At 35.9% G+C, this 17430-nt stretch overlaps 1 protein-coding gene across 1 annotated transcript in view; it reads left to right on the top strand.

The window, feature by feature from the left end:
* RBM25 (RNA binding motif protein 25) overlaps window positions 1–17430 on the top strand; it is a 49465-nt gene that overhangs the window by 25485 nt on the left and 6550 nt on the right. Inside the window, 11 exon segments of the mRNA XM_006779398.2 lie at window positions 1486–1671; window positions 2959–3012; window positions 3240–3323; window positions 6687–6967; window positions 8735–8957; window positions 9065–9154; window positions 11279–11352; window positions 12616–12766; window positions 15215–15539; window positions 15905–16179; window positions 16500–16598. Coding sequence (XP_006779461.1) covers window positions 1486–1671; window positions 2959–3012; window positions 3240–3323; window positions 6687–6967; window positions 8735–8957; window positions 9065–9154; window positions 11279–11352; window positions 12616–12766; window positions 15215–15539; window positions 15905–16179; window positions 16500–16598 — 1842 coding nt within the window.

The following is a 17430-nucleotide window of genomic DNA, read 5'->3' as shown; positions in this document are numbered from 1 at the left end:
CCCCCCATTTGTCTCTGGACCTATTTTTGTGAAACCAGTAATTTTTTTCACATCAACACAAGTAAAAATCTAGACTTCTTTTTTAAAAAAATATATATTTTATTGAGTTTTTACAGAGAGGAAAGGGGAGAGATAGAGAGTCAGAAACATCGATGAGAGAGAAACATCAACCAGCTGCCTCCTGCACACTCCCCACTGGGGATGTGCCCGCAACCAAGGTACATCCCCTTGACCGGAATCGAACCTGGGACCCTTCAGTCCGCAGGCCAACGCTCTATCCACCAAGCCAAACGGTTTCGGCAAGACTTCTTTTAAAAAATAATAAAGTTTTACAAATAGTTGCTTTTTTGTGAGAAGCATTACAACATGAGTTTTGTGTTGTTTTTTTAAATGTTACGTTTGCAAGTCATGGGACTAAAGACTTGTGCAGTATTTACAGTTGATTTTTTTCTTAGTATGTATATGATTTTTTCTTAAAAATATTTTTAAATTGATTTTTAGAGAGAGGACGGGAGAGGGCTATGGAGAGAGAAACATCGATGAGACAAGAACATCATTGATGGGCACACCCCACACTGGGGATCGAGCCTGCAACCTGGGCATGTGACCCGGCTGGGAATTGACCTCTTGGTTCCTAGGTTGATGCTCAACTGCTGAGCCACACCAGCTGGGCAGTATATGATTTTTATAAGTGGCATTCCCACATTATAGACATTTTAGAGAGCAGGAGTGGGGGGAAAAGAAGCCATTGTTTCACCTCTGACCTGTGTGATGCTTGCATTTAATTGTACAAAACTGTCTTAGTGCTTTTTGTTCCTTTCTTCTATATGTGCCTTTTGATTTTAAATAGTGGCTTGCATAGTATACATAAACTTTTATTTTGCTTTTTTCACATAATTACATTTTCAACTGTTGAGTTAGGAAATATTCTTAGTTTGTGCAAGTATTGAGCAAGACAGTCTGAAAAATTGGGAAAGCTTTGCAGATGTTTTGTGCAGTATGTTAGTCCTATGATTTAATCTTCCTATAGCTGGGTAGGGGTCAAAATATTAGCTACCAAGGGTAGAAAGGGAAAGAAATGATGAAAGTTTATTTTATAAAGCTAAGAGCAAAATCAGGTCTGCATTTAATAGAACCTCAGAGGTGTGTGTTTTTTAATTAAAAAATATTTGTATTGATTTCAGAGGGGGAGAGAGGGAAACATCAATGATGAGAAAGAATTATCCATTGGCTGCCTCCTGCATGCCCCGCTACTGGGGATCAAGCCTACAACCTGGGCATGTGCCCTGACCAGGAATCATACTGGCAACATCCTGGTTTATGGGTCATTGCCCAATCAGTGAGCCACACTGCCCAGGCAAACTACATAGATTTTTTTGAAGAAAACATGTTTGTTTTGTTTGCTAACTCTTAGAATGTTTTTCATTTTTCTCGGTTAATTCTCCCTAACCCCCCTCCTGAATTTGCCTTGTTTTCTGTTTTAAGACTGCTAGGCCAGAAACTGTCACTAATGATGACGAAGAAGCCTTAGATGAAGAAACTAAGAGAAGAGATCAGATGATCAAAGGGGCCATTGAAATTTTAATACGTGAATACTCCAGTGAGCTCAATGCCCCTTCACAAGAATCTGACTCTCACCCCAGGAAGAAGAAGAAGGAAAAGAAGGAGGACGTATGTGTTATTAAATTCTGACAACAGTCATTTCTACAATTTACTTTTTATGGTGTCACTCTTGTGCTTTCAGTACATTTTAACTTTTGAGGGGAAAATACAAGAACGACTAGCATTTACAATAATTGTACTGTTAAGCCTAATTTGACCTGTTCTACCAATTAACTCCTAATATTTTTACCAAAACATTTCTGTTTACTGTGTTTAAAATGCACTGGCATTGAAGCTTGTACTTAGCTGTGGATTCAAATTCAGTAAGGGAAAAACCACCTTCAGTGATGAATTGTAGGTACTTATATTAAGGGTTATAGTAAAATGTTTTTGGCTATGAAGGACTGGCCTTGTTTTACCTAATTATCGTTCAGTCTCTGCTCCAAGCAGGATGCCGGTATCCTTCACTGAAGATTTTTAGCTGTCTCCTTACAACCACGTCTCACTCCCCTCCATGGACAGTAATGCTGTTCAAATTCTAGCTGGAAGACTGTGAAAGAGCAGCACAAGATGACACACTCTTCTGCAGTGTATTAATATTATAACCACTCTGTCTGACCAAGCTAACTGAATGTTAGGGAGTCCAGGTTGAAAGAAAATGTTTGGCTTTCTTATACTAATTTCTTTCGAATAAACTAAGAGAAATTATGGGGATTGTTTTTTAAAAATACCAGAATTATTTTATATGCATGGATTGCATATACATGAAAAAGTAACATGGAACATATTATAATTTAATATCAAGGTTCCTATCATTTAGGATTTCATTGCCTTATTAGGCCATCTTCAATTTTGTTTGTGGCCAAATACATTTTTATTACTTGTCTCATTCTTCCTCACATGGTCATAAATACCTGTCTGGTGAAATGCCGATAGTTGGGAATGATAATTGGTAGAGTTAGTCAGGTACAGGGTAATTGAGGTTAATGGGAAAGGAGAAAGTAACTAGACATATATGTTGGATATGGATTGGGAACAGTGGATCAAAGAAATCCTGCTCTACGGCAGGAATTATGGATACATTTTATTGGTATGATTGTTTCCTATATCTGGGTCAAGAAAAAAGCCCCACTAGTATGAGACCCTCCTTATTCTTTTGCTTAGGGAGGTTGGAGGGAGAGGAGGTGATGGGAGAGGTTATAGACTGAGAGTGAGTGAAGTATTTTTATTATCAAGTAATTTGAAATCAAGAAAATGTCCCACAAGCATTGCTTCTAGTATAAAATAGCATTGTTTTGCAGGTTAATGTGAACTCTTGTGTTTTTTAAAAAAAATCTTTGTGGATTTTTTTTGCAGATTTTCCGCAGATTTCCAGTGGCACCTCTGATCCCGTATCCACTCATCACTAAGGTTTGTGTACATTGAAGGCTTTGACAATAAATATGTTCACTGGTGATTGTCAGATTTGTAATTCTTGTCTACCAGAATTTTCACTAACTTAGATCATTACATTTGTTACTATACAAGTTCTTTTTATTTATTTACTCTTATCTTTTGTAAGACTTGTACAGAATATCTAACCTTTGCTTGTTATTAGATTGATCTTTATGCATTCCCTCCTGTCCCCTGTCTTTTAGGAAGATATAAATGCTATAGAAATGGAAGAAGACAAAAGAGACCTAATATCCCGAGAGATCAGCAAATTCAGAGATACACACAAGGTAGTATTCTTGTTTTTTTCACTTGATATCAATCTAGACTTTTTACAGAATCCAAAGCGAACAGACAAAAAAAAAATCGACCTTACATTAGGATATAAATTTAAATGCTTTTTATAGGTTTAGTTGATATTTAGATAGAAACAAACAAGACCAATATCATATTAAAGTGGACCTTGACATATTATATTTAAATTTTTTTTTTTTTTTTTTAGTTACTGCTCTGCAGTCATCTCACTTTAATATGAATAAAAGCTGATTTTATTTTTAGGTTTCAACATAAACATCAAGGTCAGATTTAAACTAGATTCAAGGGGATAGGATAACATACACTGTAGTGTATTTCTGGGAGCATTTATTTAACTTAATCTTAGGAAAACCTTTTCTTTAGAGCTGAGGTTAAAAATTAAGATTTATATTTGTGTAGATATAATTTGAGGGGGAGATTTTAAAAAGTAGGTCAGTGATTACCAGACTTACCAAATTTTAGATGCATGGAAGAACTGTAAATGCCCATAAAGCTAATCTATTCATTGACCCCCACCATTATGATAGAGATCATATGGTGACTAATGCAAGATGAAACACTCAGCTTGGAAAGTAACAAGGAATAGGATGTAAGTATGAGCTTCTGTTTTTTATTATATTTATGGATGCCCCCTCAGAAAAATATGCAAAGGGGTAACTGGCTTGGAAATGGGTATTTGTAGTAAATCTCACGAGTTTTGCCTATTGAAAGCTTCTCTCAATGACAGTGCATCTGTGAATGTTTGCTAATGTTGAAGTTGATGCTTTTGGACAGTAAAATGCAAACGCTGCATGAAATATATTTTGATGTTAAAGATAGTAAGGTATTACTGGTTCTTCCACATAAGACTGACTTTTAACTCAGTGAAAAGTTGAATTCATTTTTTCTTTTATTTAATCTTATTTTTTCTTACTGCTTTTAAAATTCCAAGTTGATAATTAATGCCATTGAATTAATGCTGCTGAACACTTATTATCCATGCCCAACCCTAGTTCACATACACAGTGCTTTTTCAGGAATTAAATATGAATAAAATTACAAATGCAGTTCCCTCAGCTTAATTTTTAGTTAAAGGGGATAGCCTGTGGGAAGTCATTTTAGAGGAATACTTTTGGTTATGTTTATTTTCAAACTCAGAGTCTGAGTAACCTTGAAAACAGTATACAGTTGTGTGTATGGTTTATCCCCTTTTTGTTATTTGTTAAACCCGGTCATGTCATTGGTAAAGTATGACAGAATCGTGTTTTTAAAAAATTATTTCAAGATATTTGCTTCAGAGTTTGAGAAGCTGTCAGGCATTTGACTTCCTTAGACTTATTCATTGTAGGGTGGGCAGGGGAATGTTTTGAATTTCCAAAATGTGCTTTAACAAAAAGGTCAAAATGAAAAACTGTTCTTGTTATTGGGTGGATGTTTAAAGGAAATGTTTAAAACTTGAGTAACAAAAAATGAGCTCAGTGAACCTTTGCATGTTTTGGTATGAGTTTACTAAATAACCACAGACTGTCAGGGTATCAGCGTGGCAGGGGGCGTCCATTTACAGCACGGACGAGTCTGAAGAGAGAATAAGGTAAGATTTATGATTTCTTTCTATTCTTTTTCATTATTTCATTACTCATACTATTTTAGTCTCCATTTCCTCTTTTTTCAGTCTTTGTCTTAAAATGCATATATGTGTGTGTATCTATTTACCACATATATAATCTTTTAGAAATACATTTAGTATGGACCAGATTCACTCACTTTTTCATTTACTTAGAACAAAAACTTTGAATGAGTTCTGAAACAAATTATTACTTACATAAGTGAAACTATACACCTAAGAAATAAGTAGTGCAGTGAATAAACGAGTAAAAAATTTGAGGAATTCTACAAAAGAAATTATTGGAACAGCTAAAGTCTGTAAGTATTTATCTCAGAAATAAACAGATTTCTTTATAAGTGTATGACACTGAGGTAAGTGTTATGTAGTCTAGCCTCATTTTACAATTTAAATTTTTGTAATCCATTAGAACTTTGAAAAATTAGAATTGCCCCTTTAAATAGCCTTTAGTTTCTGTCCTCTTTCTACCATTTCTTTTTCTCTTTCCTTTGTAATTTCAATGTATTCAGTATTAGCTTGCCTGCATTCTACTTTGGTACAGACTGGCACAGCAGCTGAATATATTGATTTTTCATGCATTAGCTTTTCTTTCATAATCCTATCAGTTCTCTGATCCATGAGCAAGAGAAAGAGTATAAAAGGTAAGATTGCTTTTTAAAGTTGTTTTAAATGCTTTACATGACTGAGAAAAGAAAAAATGAACATTTTATTGTTAAGTTTAAATTTCATTTCAGTGACTCTAAACATGGAACCAAAGAGATAAATGTGTTGTTTTTGTTTTGTTTTCCTGTTTGGGGTATTTTTTCTTCTTCTGAGTTTGTATAGAAACCGTGTGGTGCACTGGTAATCTTGTGAGGGTACAAACTTGGTCTGACTTTGTTAATTTGGTTTATTTGTGAACCATGTACTTGCTCTTCCTCCCAGAAACATAGCTTGTAGGCAAGGTTAATCCAGTGTTGGCGATCCATGTCCTAACACAGCATCTGTAAGTTAATACACAATCATTCCTTCCCAGGATGGATTTATCACTGTTGATATATTTTTATTGTCTTATAGGCATAATGGGCACAAATATGTTGCTTATACGGTTAAGTTAAAATTTTTGCTTGAAGTGAGTGATTTTTCAAACTTTTGAATTTGGTGGGCTGTCCATCTTGTAATGGTGGGAGTAAATGTTTCCACAGATAGTGAGGCAGATCTTGGTTGAATTTACCTTGCCTTTTGGAGGGTGGGCATACTAGAAGACATACCATTTAGTTGCGTTACAGTGACCTGACTCTTCTCCACCTCCTTTTTAAAACCCTAAATCACAACCTTTAGGTAGTGGGAAGTCGTGGTTTGAAATTAATATCCATAATCCCACTGATTTACAGAAATTTATAATGGGAAGAATCACATTTTTGCTAACTGATTGTCTTTTTAGAACTCTACGAACCAACACATTCTTCATGATCATTTTAGTTATATAATCATTGAGTGGCTAGCCACACTTGACACAATCTCCCAGCATCCAAGATTGGAGATTCCTGGTCTGTGTAGAGTATATGGTTTTGCACGAAATCTATCTAGTCTTGTGATTCCTTCAATTTAATTTGTCAAGTAAAACCACAAATATTTAATAGCAAATTACCAGTGGTTTTTTTTATTGTTGTTGTTAATATTGGGCATTGTGTTGGGAAAAATCTGAATACTGGAACTACAGATTAACTCTAAAAGTACTTTTATTGGTTTCTAGAAACTGGAAGAAGAGAAAGGCAAAAAAGAAAAAGAAAGACAGGAAATTGAGAAAGAACGGAGAGAAAGAGAGAGGGAGCGTGAAGGGGAATGAGAAAGGCGAGAACGCGAAAGGGAAAGAAAACGTGAACGAGAGAAAGAGAAAGAACGGGAGCGGGAACGAGAACGGGATAGGGATCGTGACCGGACAAAGGAGAGAGATCGGGATCGTGATCGAGAGAGAGATCGTGACCGCGATCGGGAAAGGAGTTCAGATCGGAATAAGGATCGGAGTCGATCAAGGTAAGGCTTTATAGAAGTTATTGTTTTCGTGATAGCTTTAATTGAACTGCAGGTTAGCACTCTGTAGGACGACTTAACATTTATGTGATGAGGACTTCCTTAGCCATAGGGCATGCCTGGCTTGCTGTATAACATATGTAAAACATTGGTGAAAATAACAATTTTAATTTTAGCATTACTTTCTGTCTTAAGCCAGTTTTTACAGACCCAGAACGTATCAACTGTCCATCCAGTGCCCTGGGCAGACAGAATTCTGTTGTCTTTTTGGGCCAGTGGCCTTTTTCTTCTAGTCACTGTTTCATTGAGGTCCATTATACTGGGAAGTCAGTTCTAGTTTTAGCCTCTGGTGTCGATTTGGTCCTCTAGCCCACTGCATCCCCACAACTCACCTCCCAAACTCTAAATTTACTCTCTTCTTTAATATTTTATTGATTTTTTACAGAGAGAAAGGGAGAGAGATAGAGAGTCAGAAACATCGATGAGAGAGAGACATCGATCAGCCGCCTCCTGCACATCCCCCACTGGGGATGTGGCCGCAACCCAGGTACATGCCCTTGACCGGAATCGAACCTGGGACCCCTCAGTCCGCAGGCCAACGCTCTATCCACTGAGCCAAACCGGCTTCGGCTAAATTTACTCTTATAAATTCTAGTAATCTCATCTTTTTGTTTTATTTAGAAATTTTTCTTAATTATATTGATTTCAGTTGATTGATCTCAAATTCTTTAGGAATGAGGGAGCAAAAATGAGCAAAGGAAGGAAGAGGAAAAAGGAGAGTAGAAGGAGAGAAGAGAGAAAAGCACATCTTTTTTTTTTTCAAGCTAGTTTTCAAATACATTTTTGGCTTGCAGATTTTCCATCTGATTGTAGCTGAAGGGAGGTTCCCTTTAGGTCAGTTAATCAGTTACTGGAACTGGAAGTTTAGTGCTCTTAATCTTTAGTGGGCATTCAAATTCTTCTCTTCCATCTCCCCTGGAATAACCAGTATCCTTTTGACTATTATTGAGAATTTTACATATATAAAATAGTGTCTTTATACTTACACTACAGAACAGTATATTGTTTCATATATACTATATGTATTTAGATTCATGGCATATCATATACTGCAATTTGGTTTTATTGTTTCAAATTAAATATTTGAGAACTTTTCATTGCTCCTATAATTGTAATTTATCCGTGTAACATGACAAAATGCTCTTTTCTCCACACCCTTTATCACCTTCATTCCTTGACCACTAGTGAAATAAACTATTTTTTAATATGTTCATTAGCCTTTTGTATTTCTTTTCTTTTTTAAAAAATATATTTTTATTGATTTCAGAGAGGAAAGGAGAAGGAGAGAGATAGAAACATCAATGATGAGAGAGAATCATTGATCTGCTGCCTCCGGCATGCCACCTATTAAAGATTGAGGCTGCAACCCGGGCATGTGCTCTTGACCAGAATTGAACCCAGAACCCTTCAGCCTGCAGACTGACACTCTATCCACTGAGCCAAATCAGCTAGGGAAGCCCTTTGTATTTGTTATTTCCAGGGTTTCTTGGTTTATTTTCTGAGATACCAATATGTATTAACACTGAATTCAGAATTTGGGGCTAGAATTATATTCTGTGCCTCTGATGAATATAGAGGAGTTTATAGTTTTGCAGGAATGAAATGCTGAATTCTGGCTTGTCTATTTCATAATCTGTATTGTTCTCTACCTAGGTTTTTAAAGGAAAACAAAAAGAATGACAATTTAAAAAATCTTTTTTTTTTATGTAGAGAAAAGAGCAGAGATCGTGAAAGGGAGCGGGAGCGGGAAAGAGAGAGAGAGAGAGAACGTGAACGAGAAAGAGAGCGTGAACGAGAAAGAGAGCGTGAAAGGGAACGGGAGCGAGAAAGAGAAAAAGACAAGAAGAGGGATCGAGAAGAGGATGAAGAAGATGCGTATGAACGAAGAAAACTTGAAAGAAAACTCCGGGAGAAAGAAGCTGCTTATCAAGAGGTAAATTGAGGAAATGCTTATATTGGTAAAGTTGGGTACTTAGTAGCTTATGCAAAAATTTTAAAACCCTGTGTATATTTTTAAAGCTCTGACAATTTCATTTTTAGCGCCTTAAGAATTGGGAAATCAGAGAACGGAAGAAAACCCGGGAGTATGAGAAAGAGGCTGAAAGAGAAGAGGAAAGGAGAAGAGAAATGGTAATAATCTAGGTTAAAAATAAGTGATTTTCAGATATAAATGAGGTCAAATCTTTTCTGTTAACTAGAAATAACTTTATAAATAAATTGTACAAGTTCCCAGCATAATATTATTTTTATATATTTCAAATAACCTTGAGACACTTTCAGTACACCAAAATCTTTTTTCCCTTCTGTTTTTCACATTTTTGTTATCTATACCAAATTATCTTTTGGCATTCTTTCAAAGTAAATCTGTCATAGAGTAATATATAAAATGAGAATTTATAGAACGTTCTCTGATTAAGAATCTGCAACATTTTTGAATTTGAAGTAGCAGCTTTGATATTCTGTATTGGTTGGTACATTGGGATGGATGAGAGTGTCCTGAGAAGACTTCTGGTTTTATAAGTCAAAATTGTCTTTATATAACATTTATGGATTATAGGTTTTCCTTCGGTTACTATTTATTCTTTTGACTATATAATATGTAATTATAAAAATACTTTTTTTTCACATTTGCTTTGTTTGATAAACTGTAACAGTGAACAATTGGTTTAGGTTGTTACTAAGTAAAATGTCAAAAATATATTTTATCATAGTATTTGCTTCAGTAGTATGTTCCATGTGTTCTGTCTTTGCCAGAATTTCATGAAAGTTTCTTTATCTCCAGTTTGGAGATTATTCTTCCAAAAACTTCACTGAAGTTAGGAATCTTCTTCAAATAGTTTTGAACATGAGACATAGAGGGAATTTTTGTAAGTAACCAAAAGGGTGCATGCAGCAACTAGCTAGATAGTATGGGTGTTCTGAATAGTACATCCACTAATGTCATAGAATTATTTAAAATACTCCTTATTTCCCTGGATTGTAGCTCCCGTTCTAGAATTTCTTTTTCATCCCTAGGTTAGAAAGTTGGAAGAGAATAATATAGTAAAAGCTAATTATTTGAAGAAATAATTGTGGAATAGGTTTAAAGGGACTTTTGCTTCCTATAAGCAAATCTGAAATCTATCTTTCTAGAAAAACATTTCCTATTAATTTTTTATTTGGAAACTTAGCAGTTATTTGCTTATTATAAAAATGTTCCAGTAACAGAAATATCGGATGTAAAAAGCGGAAGTTTCTGCACTCTTATGGAATGATAACTTATATTTGTTTTAGTATTTACCTTGTGGGCCCTCCTGTGTTTTATTTAGATATTTGTATTGTCATTGCTACTTGATAATCTACTTTTATTCATTGGACAAATTTTGAGTGTACATTATATCCCAGCCTTGGGCTAAGTACTGGGCATACAAGAATAAACAATGCTTCTAATATTGAAATAAGTCAGTAATATTGTCAGGGAGATAAGGTACTTACTATAGCATGTGTGAGAGTGTTTAAGATGGTAAAGGTGTGTTCAGAGTAATTTTGGAGTACAGAGAGAGACGGGGAGGAGCTGGTCATGGATAATTGATTAGATTGGGGAAGTCTTTATAGAGAGGTAACATTTGAACTGGATGAAGTGGTTAAAATTTTACTGCAGTCAGAAACCTACCGTTACCTGCTTTGTAGTTGTTGATATAATAGATGTAGATTATATATGTATACATATATAATTGTTAGGTTTAACTGCTATTAAATATAATTTTTGTTGTATATTTGAAATTCCAAAAGTAGGAATAAGAGGTTTGTGTGCTCAAAGTGAGATAGGCATTACCTTTGAATTGATGCATGAACGTGATTTAAATTTTTAATCCTGCATTTCACAAAAAGTACTTATAGTATCATTTACAATGAAAATGTGTAAAATATTTTTGTTCAGTTAACAAATTCAGTAAGATAACTTTCAGTTTTGTTTACTGATATGCTTAGGTTGCATTAATTAGAAGTTAATTACTGTACTTTGAAGATTATATTCAGGGAACAAATTTATTATAGCATACTATCTGTGGTTTTTATTTTATAGATAAGTCCTAATTCTGACTTGTCTTATGAGTAAAAGACAAAAGACATATACTGTTATTTACATTTAACATATGAAATATTTGAGAATTATAAAGTTCAAATGGTATGGATAAGAAAATCTGTTCCCAAGAAAGGGGGAGGGTGTAACTTAAGTGACTTTTATGTTAATTTTGCACACTCTATCCTTTCTAGGCAAAAGAAGCTAAACGACTAAAAGAATTCTTGGAAGATTATGATGATGATAGAGATGATCCCAAATATTACAGGTAAACAAGCCTTGCTCTATGAACTCATACTTTTAGCATTTCATTAGGTATATTTTCCCCTTGTCTACCAGAGAGTGCAAGTTCACTCAGCGGAATAAAGAACGAAATCTTCATATTCCCTCTTGTAATCATACCCATAGCTGATATGCTATTCTGGAGGGGGTGGTTGGGCAGTGGGGAAAGCACTGTTGGCAAAGATTGACATTTCTGTGTGTCTCTGGCGGGGGCGGGGAGGGGGATAATACAGTATTACAAATTTTTCTTCATGTATTTTAAAGAGGTTCAATTTTTATAGCAAGTTATAATTGATCTTTATGACTGTCTGGAGTGGTCTAGAAATTATTTTCTTCAAAGATTTAAAGAATGCCACACAGTAATCTGAACTACCCTTCCATCCTCCTCTCCCAACCAATTGATATATTATTGTGAAGTGAGAGTTGGTGAATCCTCTGCCTTCCCTCTTCTCTTTGTTTTCCACAGCGTGTCTGAACTACTTTCATTTTAGCACTTATGGCATGGTGGTAAAATTGGTTTTGTTTGGCTCCGTGTACTCCAGACTGTAATTTCCCTGAAGATAGGGGTCAATATTTCTATTTTTGAAAAATCTCTCATGTGCCTCACATGATCCAGGCATGAAGTAAAGGCAGTTAATATGTAGGTATGCTTAATATTCAGGCGCCAAAACATCAGAATTAGCAAATTAAATAGAATTTCAAGAATTTGATTTTTTGGAAAATGCAAAAAAGTGAGATTTTTGAATCATAAAATAGCAGTGTATAATTTCAACATTCTGAGGTATAATAAAGTGCTATATTGAGAGAACCTCTGCTTTCTATTGATTCTGCACTACTACTAGTACTTTTTTCCACAGGGAAATCATTTATTTTAATTGAAGATACAGATCTGTTATTATTACTTCTTGTGTTAATTTTTCACAGCTTAGCATCCAAGCAAACATAGGTTATGTGTTGGGGTTTCCCTGTGGAATAGGCACAAAATGAGAACTTTGTTTTTCTCTGAATGCTACTTTTCTGCTTGATTTAGATACTTATTTAGAATGACTTAACAATGAGGCATGGTTATAAGTGACAAGACAATGCTCACGTATTAAATAGTAACACGTAGAGATCACAATGTCTGCAGATACAGAACATTAAGTCTTTTAGAATGCAGTTTTAGTATTGAAAGAAAGTGCTTTTGGAGACATGTGCAATAATTGATGGTCTGAGTATTAAATAAGGCCTGTTATGATTTCTTTTGCAGAGGAAGTGCTCTTCAGAAAAGATTGCGTGACAGGGAAAAGGAAATGGAAGCAGATGAACGGGATAGGAAAAGAGAGAAGGAAGAGCTAGAGGAAATCAGGCAGCGACTTCTGGCAGAAGGGCATCCGGATCCAGATGCAGAGCTTCAGAGGGTGAGTTACTATCACATCAACAATATTTTAAGACCATGAAGTCATCTTTTTAAAAAAAATATGTTTTTATTGATTTCAGAGAGGAAGGGAGAGAGAGAGAGAGAGAGAAACATCACTGATGAGAGAGAATCATTGATTGGCTGCCTCTTGCATTCCCCACACTGGGGATTGAGCCTGCAACCCAGGCATGTGCCCTGTCTGGGAATTGAACCATGATCTCCTCATTCACAGGTTGATGCTCAACCACTAAGCCATGCTGGCTGGGCCTTTTTAAAAAAATCTTTATTAAATTTGTTGGGGTGACAATTGGTAGCATGTCATCTTAAGCCGACTATGATGTGGTTTAGTTTATAAGGGAATGTATTTTTAGGTACCATGAGTCTTGTTATTTTGGGGAGGTTATTACTACTTTTTCTTTCTATTATTGCACAAATAATCAGTATTGGCTCATTCTAAAAATCTTTCAGATGTTTTATTCATTTATTTCTGTGAAGTATTATGTTAAATGAGTGTCTTTTAATGACACTTAGCTAGAAACCTGTTTTTACAGTGTGCTTTTGTGATTTAAGTTTCTTCTGTCACTATCACTCTAAATATTTTGTTTCCAAAATAAATTTTTTTTTTTTATTAACAGTTTGTCATTTAAAAGGAAAAGACTGTCATAGGACATGGCATACCCCATGCTGATTAGGAATAGAGTGTGTCATACAAAGTTTTTAAAATCTGTTGCATGTTATTTATTAACAGAAATTATGTCTTACATGTCCCTTTTATTTTCAAAATGAAATAATGTTCTTTTTTCTGTTGATAAAGTGCTTACATGAGTAAATAGAAAGCTTAGACAACATAGAACACAATAATGAGATTAAAGACCACCTGATTTCTATTAGCCATTTATAATCATTATAAATGACTAGTTACTTTTTAAATGTTACCACACAGATCACATATACTCCACTCAGACATAAGTTTTATAAGTGGGATTATCATTTACATGCTGTTTTTTGGTGCTTTTAAATCAGGTGTAATCTTCCACCCATAATTTTACCAATTTATAGCCCTTATGCCTTTTTTTATACTTTCACTATTGTGGCATATTGTTTGTCTTGTAACATTGAGGTTGTGATGATTTTATTTTTTAATTCTGTGTCTACCAATGAATTTTAATTTTAATGTTTTCTTAGATATATTTTTATTTTCTATTTTTGTTTCATGCTTAAAATATTGATCTATTCATCTAAAAGTTTGTAATGCTCTCATGATTATTTTTTATTATCTTTCATAATTTCAGGGGGAATGTTCATACTGTTATAGGCCTTAAGGGTCCTAAATTCTTTCCATTGCCCTGTTTCTTTTGTTTGTGAATTCATAAGTGGCTACTACCCTTAGTCATTAACTAGAAAGAAGAAATAATTGTGACCTGGCTCATGTGGCTCTGGATTGAGTGCCAGGAGGTCATGGTTGGATTCCCGGTCAGGGCACATGCCTGGGCTGTGGGCTCAATCCCCAATAGAGGTTGTGCAGGAGGCAGCCAGTCAGTGGTTCTCTCTCATCATTGATGTTCCTCCCCCTCCCCTTCCCCCTCCCTTCCCTCCTTTCCCTCCCTTTTCTTTTCGCCCCATCATTGATGTTTCTATCTCTCCTCCCTCTCCCTTCCTCTCTGTAAAAAATCAATAAAATACATTTATAAAAAAAAAAACTAAAACAAACTTCTGGCTATAGTTTATTTTTCTTTTTTTAATCTTTACCCAAGGACACATTTTTATTGATTTTTTTTGTTTTTGTTTTTGTGTTTTGAGAGAGAGAAAGAAACATCAATTGGGTGCCTCCTGCGCCCACCCTGAATGGGGATTCAACCTGCAACCTAGTTATGTGCCCTGACCAGGAATTGAACCAGCAATCTTTTTGGTGTATGGGATGACACTCCAACCAATTGAGTCATCCAGCCAGGACTCTGGTTATAATGTCCTTAATGAAATTATAAAAACATACTTTTCATTTTGAATTAGCCAGCTATTTATTATGTATTTACCTTTGTTATTCTGAAGTTTTATATAACACCACTGAAGAATGATAATATTTGTAAAATCATTTTTTAAATTTTCGAAGTATCTCATCTACTTTACAGATTTACTTAGCTTTCTGATTATAGAAGTGAGCAATGTTTTTCGCTATTCCTAATGAAAAAAAAGAGATTTTTATAAAGATAACTAGAGGCCTGATGCACGAAATTCATGCAAAGGCCTTGGCCCTGGCCCCCACTGCTGCCAGGGCCGGTGGGGGGGGTGTCTCTGCCACCTCGGCTTCATCCCTTCCCACTGTGGCTTTGTCTGGAAGGACATCTGGTCAAATTAGCATATTATGCTTTTTTCAGTATAGATACAAAAAAAAAAAGCCAGTTGAATTGAGTATAGTTGTGGTCTGAGTTAGATTATTTTTTTCTTTTAGATGGAACAAGAGGCTGAGAGGCGCAGACAACCACAAATAAAGCAAGAACCAGAATCAGAGGAAGAGGAAGAAGAAAAGCAAGAAAAAGAAGAAAAACGAGAGGAACCTGTGGAAGAGGAAGAAGAGCCAGAGCAGAAGCCCTGTCTTAAACCAACTCTGCGGCCCATCAGTTCTGCCCCATCTGTTTCCTCTGCCAGTGGCAATGCAACCCCCAACACTCCTGGGGATGAGTCTCCCTGTGGTATTATTATTCCTCATGAAAATTCGCCAGATCAACAACAGCCTGAGGAGCATAGGCCAAAAATAGGACTGAGTCTTAAACTGGGTATGTTAGCATTTATTTCCTTTGTCTTTATTTTTCCCTCTGCAAACTCCTGAATTTTGCCTTAAGGAAAAATAAGTATGTGCTGCTTGGTAGGTAGATAGAAAAAATTCAAAAATGCTTTTCTAGCTCACTATTGTTTTCATAGTTCTACTAGTGCTCCTATATCTGCAGCTGCCTCGAGTTCTGAGAAGAAATGAAAAGTTAAATTTTCTAGCACTTGTGAGTAGTGAGTTATTTTTTACAGTTGGGATCTTTCTCTGAGACTTGTGAAATTATATTTTGCACTGTTTTTGAGGGGATGGTGGGTTATAAAATGTAACATTTCAAAATAAAGTCATTATGCTAATAGAGTGTTTTTACTATAGGTGCTTCCAATAGTCCTGGTCAACCTAATTCTGTGAAGAGAAAGAAACTCCCTGTAGATAGTGTCTTTAACAAATTTGAGGATGAAGACAGTGATGATGTACCCCGAAAAAGGAAACTGGTTCCCTTGGATTATGGTGAAGATGATAAAAATGCTGCCAAAGGCACCGTAAACACTGAAGAAAAGCGCAAACACATTAAGAGTCTCATTGAGAAAATCCCTACAGCCAAACCTGAGCTTTTTGCTTATCCCCTGGATTGGTCTATTGTGGACTCTGTGAGTAGTAAATTGTATTTCACCATTTTATCATAAGTAGTTTTGAATATAGCATACAAATTCAGTTGATGCCATTAATGACAAGTAGTGATGATAATGTAGCTGGAATCTTGACATTGCTGAGAATTTAGTAGATTATTGGGGAAATTAGTGGTGGTACTTGAAGTCTTCATAAATTAGAAGTAAATATATCTTGATATATACCTCTTCTAGTGTGACAGATTGTATTTTAATGTTATGAAAAAACCACAAGTTTGTAGACTTTTTTTTAAGTGTAATAAAATTTTTCTTTACTTTAGTAACCATACTTTATTTTTCAGATATTGATGGAACGACGAATTAGACCTTGGATTAATAAGAAAATTATAGAATACATAGGTGAAGAAGAAGCTACATTAGTTGATTTTGTTTGTTCTAAGGTTAGTCTTTTTCCTCTCTTCGTCCACAACATTTGTTTCATACTCTAAAATGTTGGACATTTTCGAAAATATAATATCTTGTAGGGTTAAGTCCATGATAGTTTAGTTTCAGTTAAGAGATTCATGGCTACTTAAATGAATCCCTCCACCCTATTTCAGACCCCTAGGCTGCATGCTTTCATTTCAAAGGGTCAAAGAGGATGGAATTGCTGGCTGCTGCCGATTTTGCTCTCTCCCTGCCCCCTGAGAATGCCTTGCCCCACCCCTTTCTTGTCTTATGGTTAGAATGGTATTGAAGTACAGTTGAGGTGTTGTGGAGATAGTTTATAGCTTGTCTTATCAGTTTCTTTGTCAGTCATCCATCCTTTGGAGGAGGAGCAAAATAGTTTTTGTCAGGGCAGGCCTTATATATATATATATATAAAAGCCTAAGTGACCATTATGACGGAACGACTGGTCACTGTGTTGCACACTGACCACCAGGGGGCAGACTCTTAATGCAGGAGGTGCCCACAGCCAATCTGTGTGCTCCCACAGGGGGAGCTCTGCTCTGCCACACACAGGCTGATGGCTGCCAGCACAACAGTGGTGGCAGGCGCCTCTCCCGCCTCCTCAGCAGCACTAAGGATGTCCGACTGCAGCTTAGGCCTGCTCGGTGTCTGGCATTTGTTCCTTTTGCGCCTGGCCCGGTGACTGTTGCCTCCTGATCCTGCTGAGGCCTTTGAACCCTGGGCTGGGACAGGGAACGGGTGTGGGTGGTGGTGGACACGGCCCCTTTCCCACGGGGGCCAAGAGCTGGCTCCCTCTTTGGGGCCAGCTGCCAACCTCCCAC

Source organism: Myotis davidii, unplaced genomic scaffold (genome assembly GCF_000327345.1).
Source record: "Myotis davidii unplaced genomic scaffold, ASM32734v1 scaffold17, whole genome shotgun sequence".
NCBI lineage: Eukaryota > Metazoa > Chordata > Mammalia > Chiroptera > Vespertilionidae > Myotis > Myotis davidii.
This window is presented reverse-complemented; position numbering and strand designations above follow the sequence as displayed.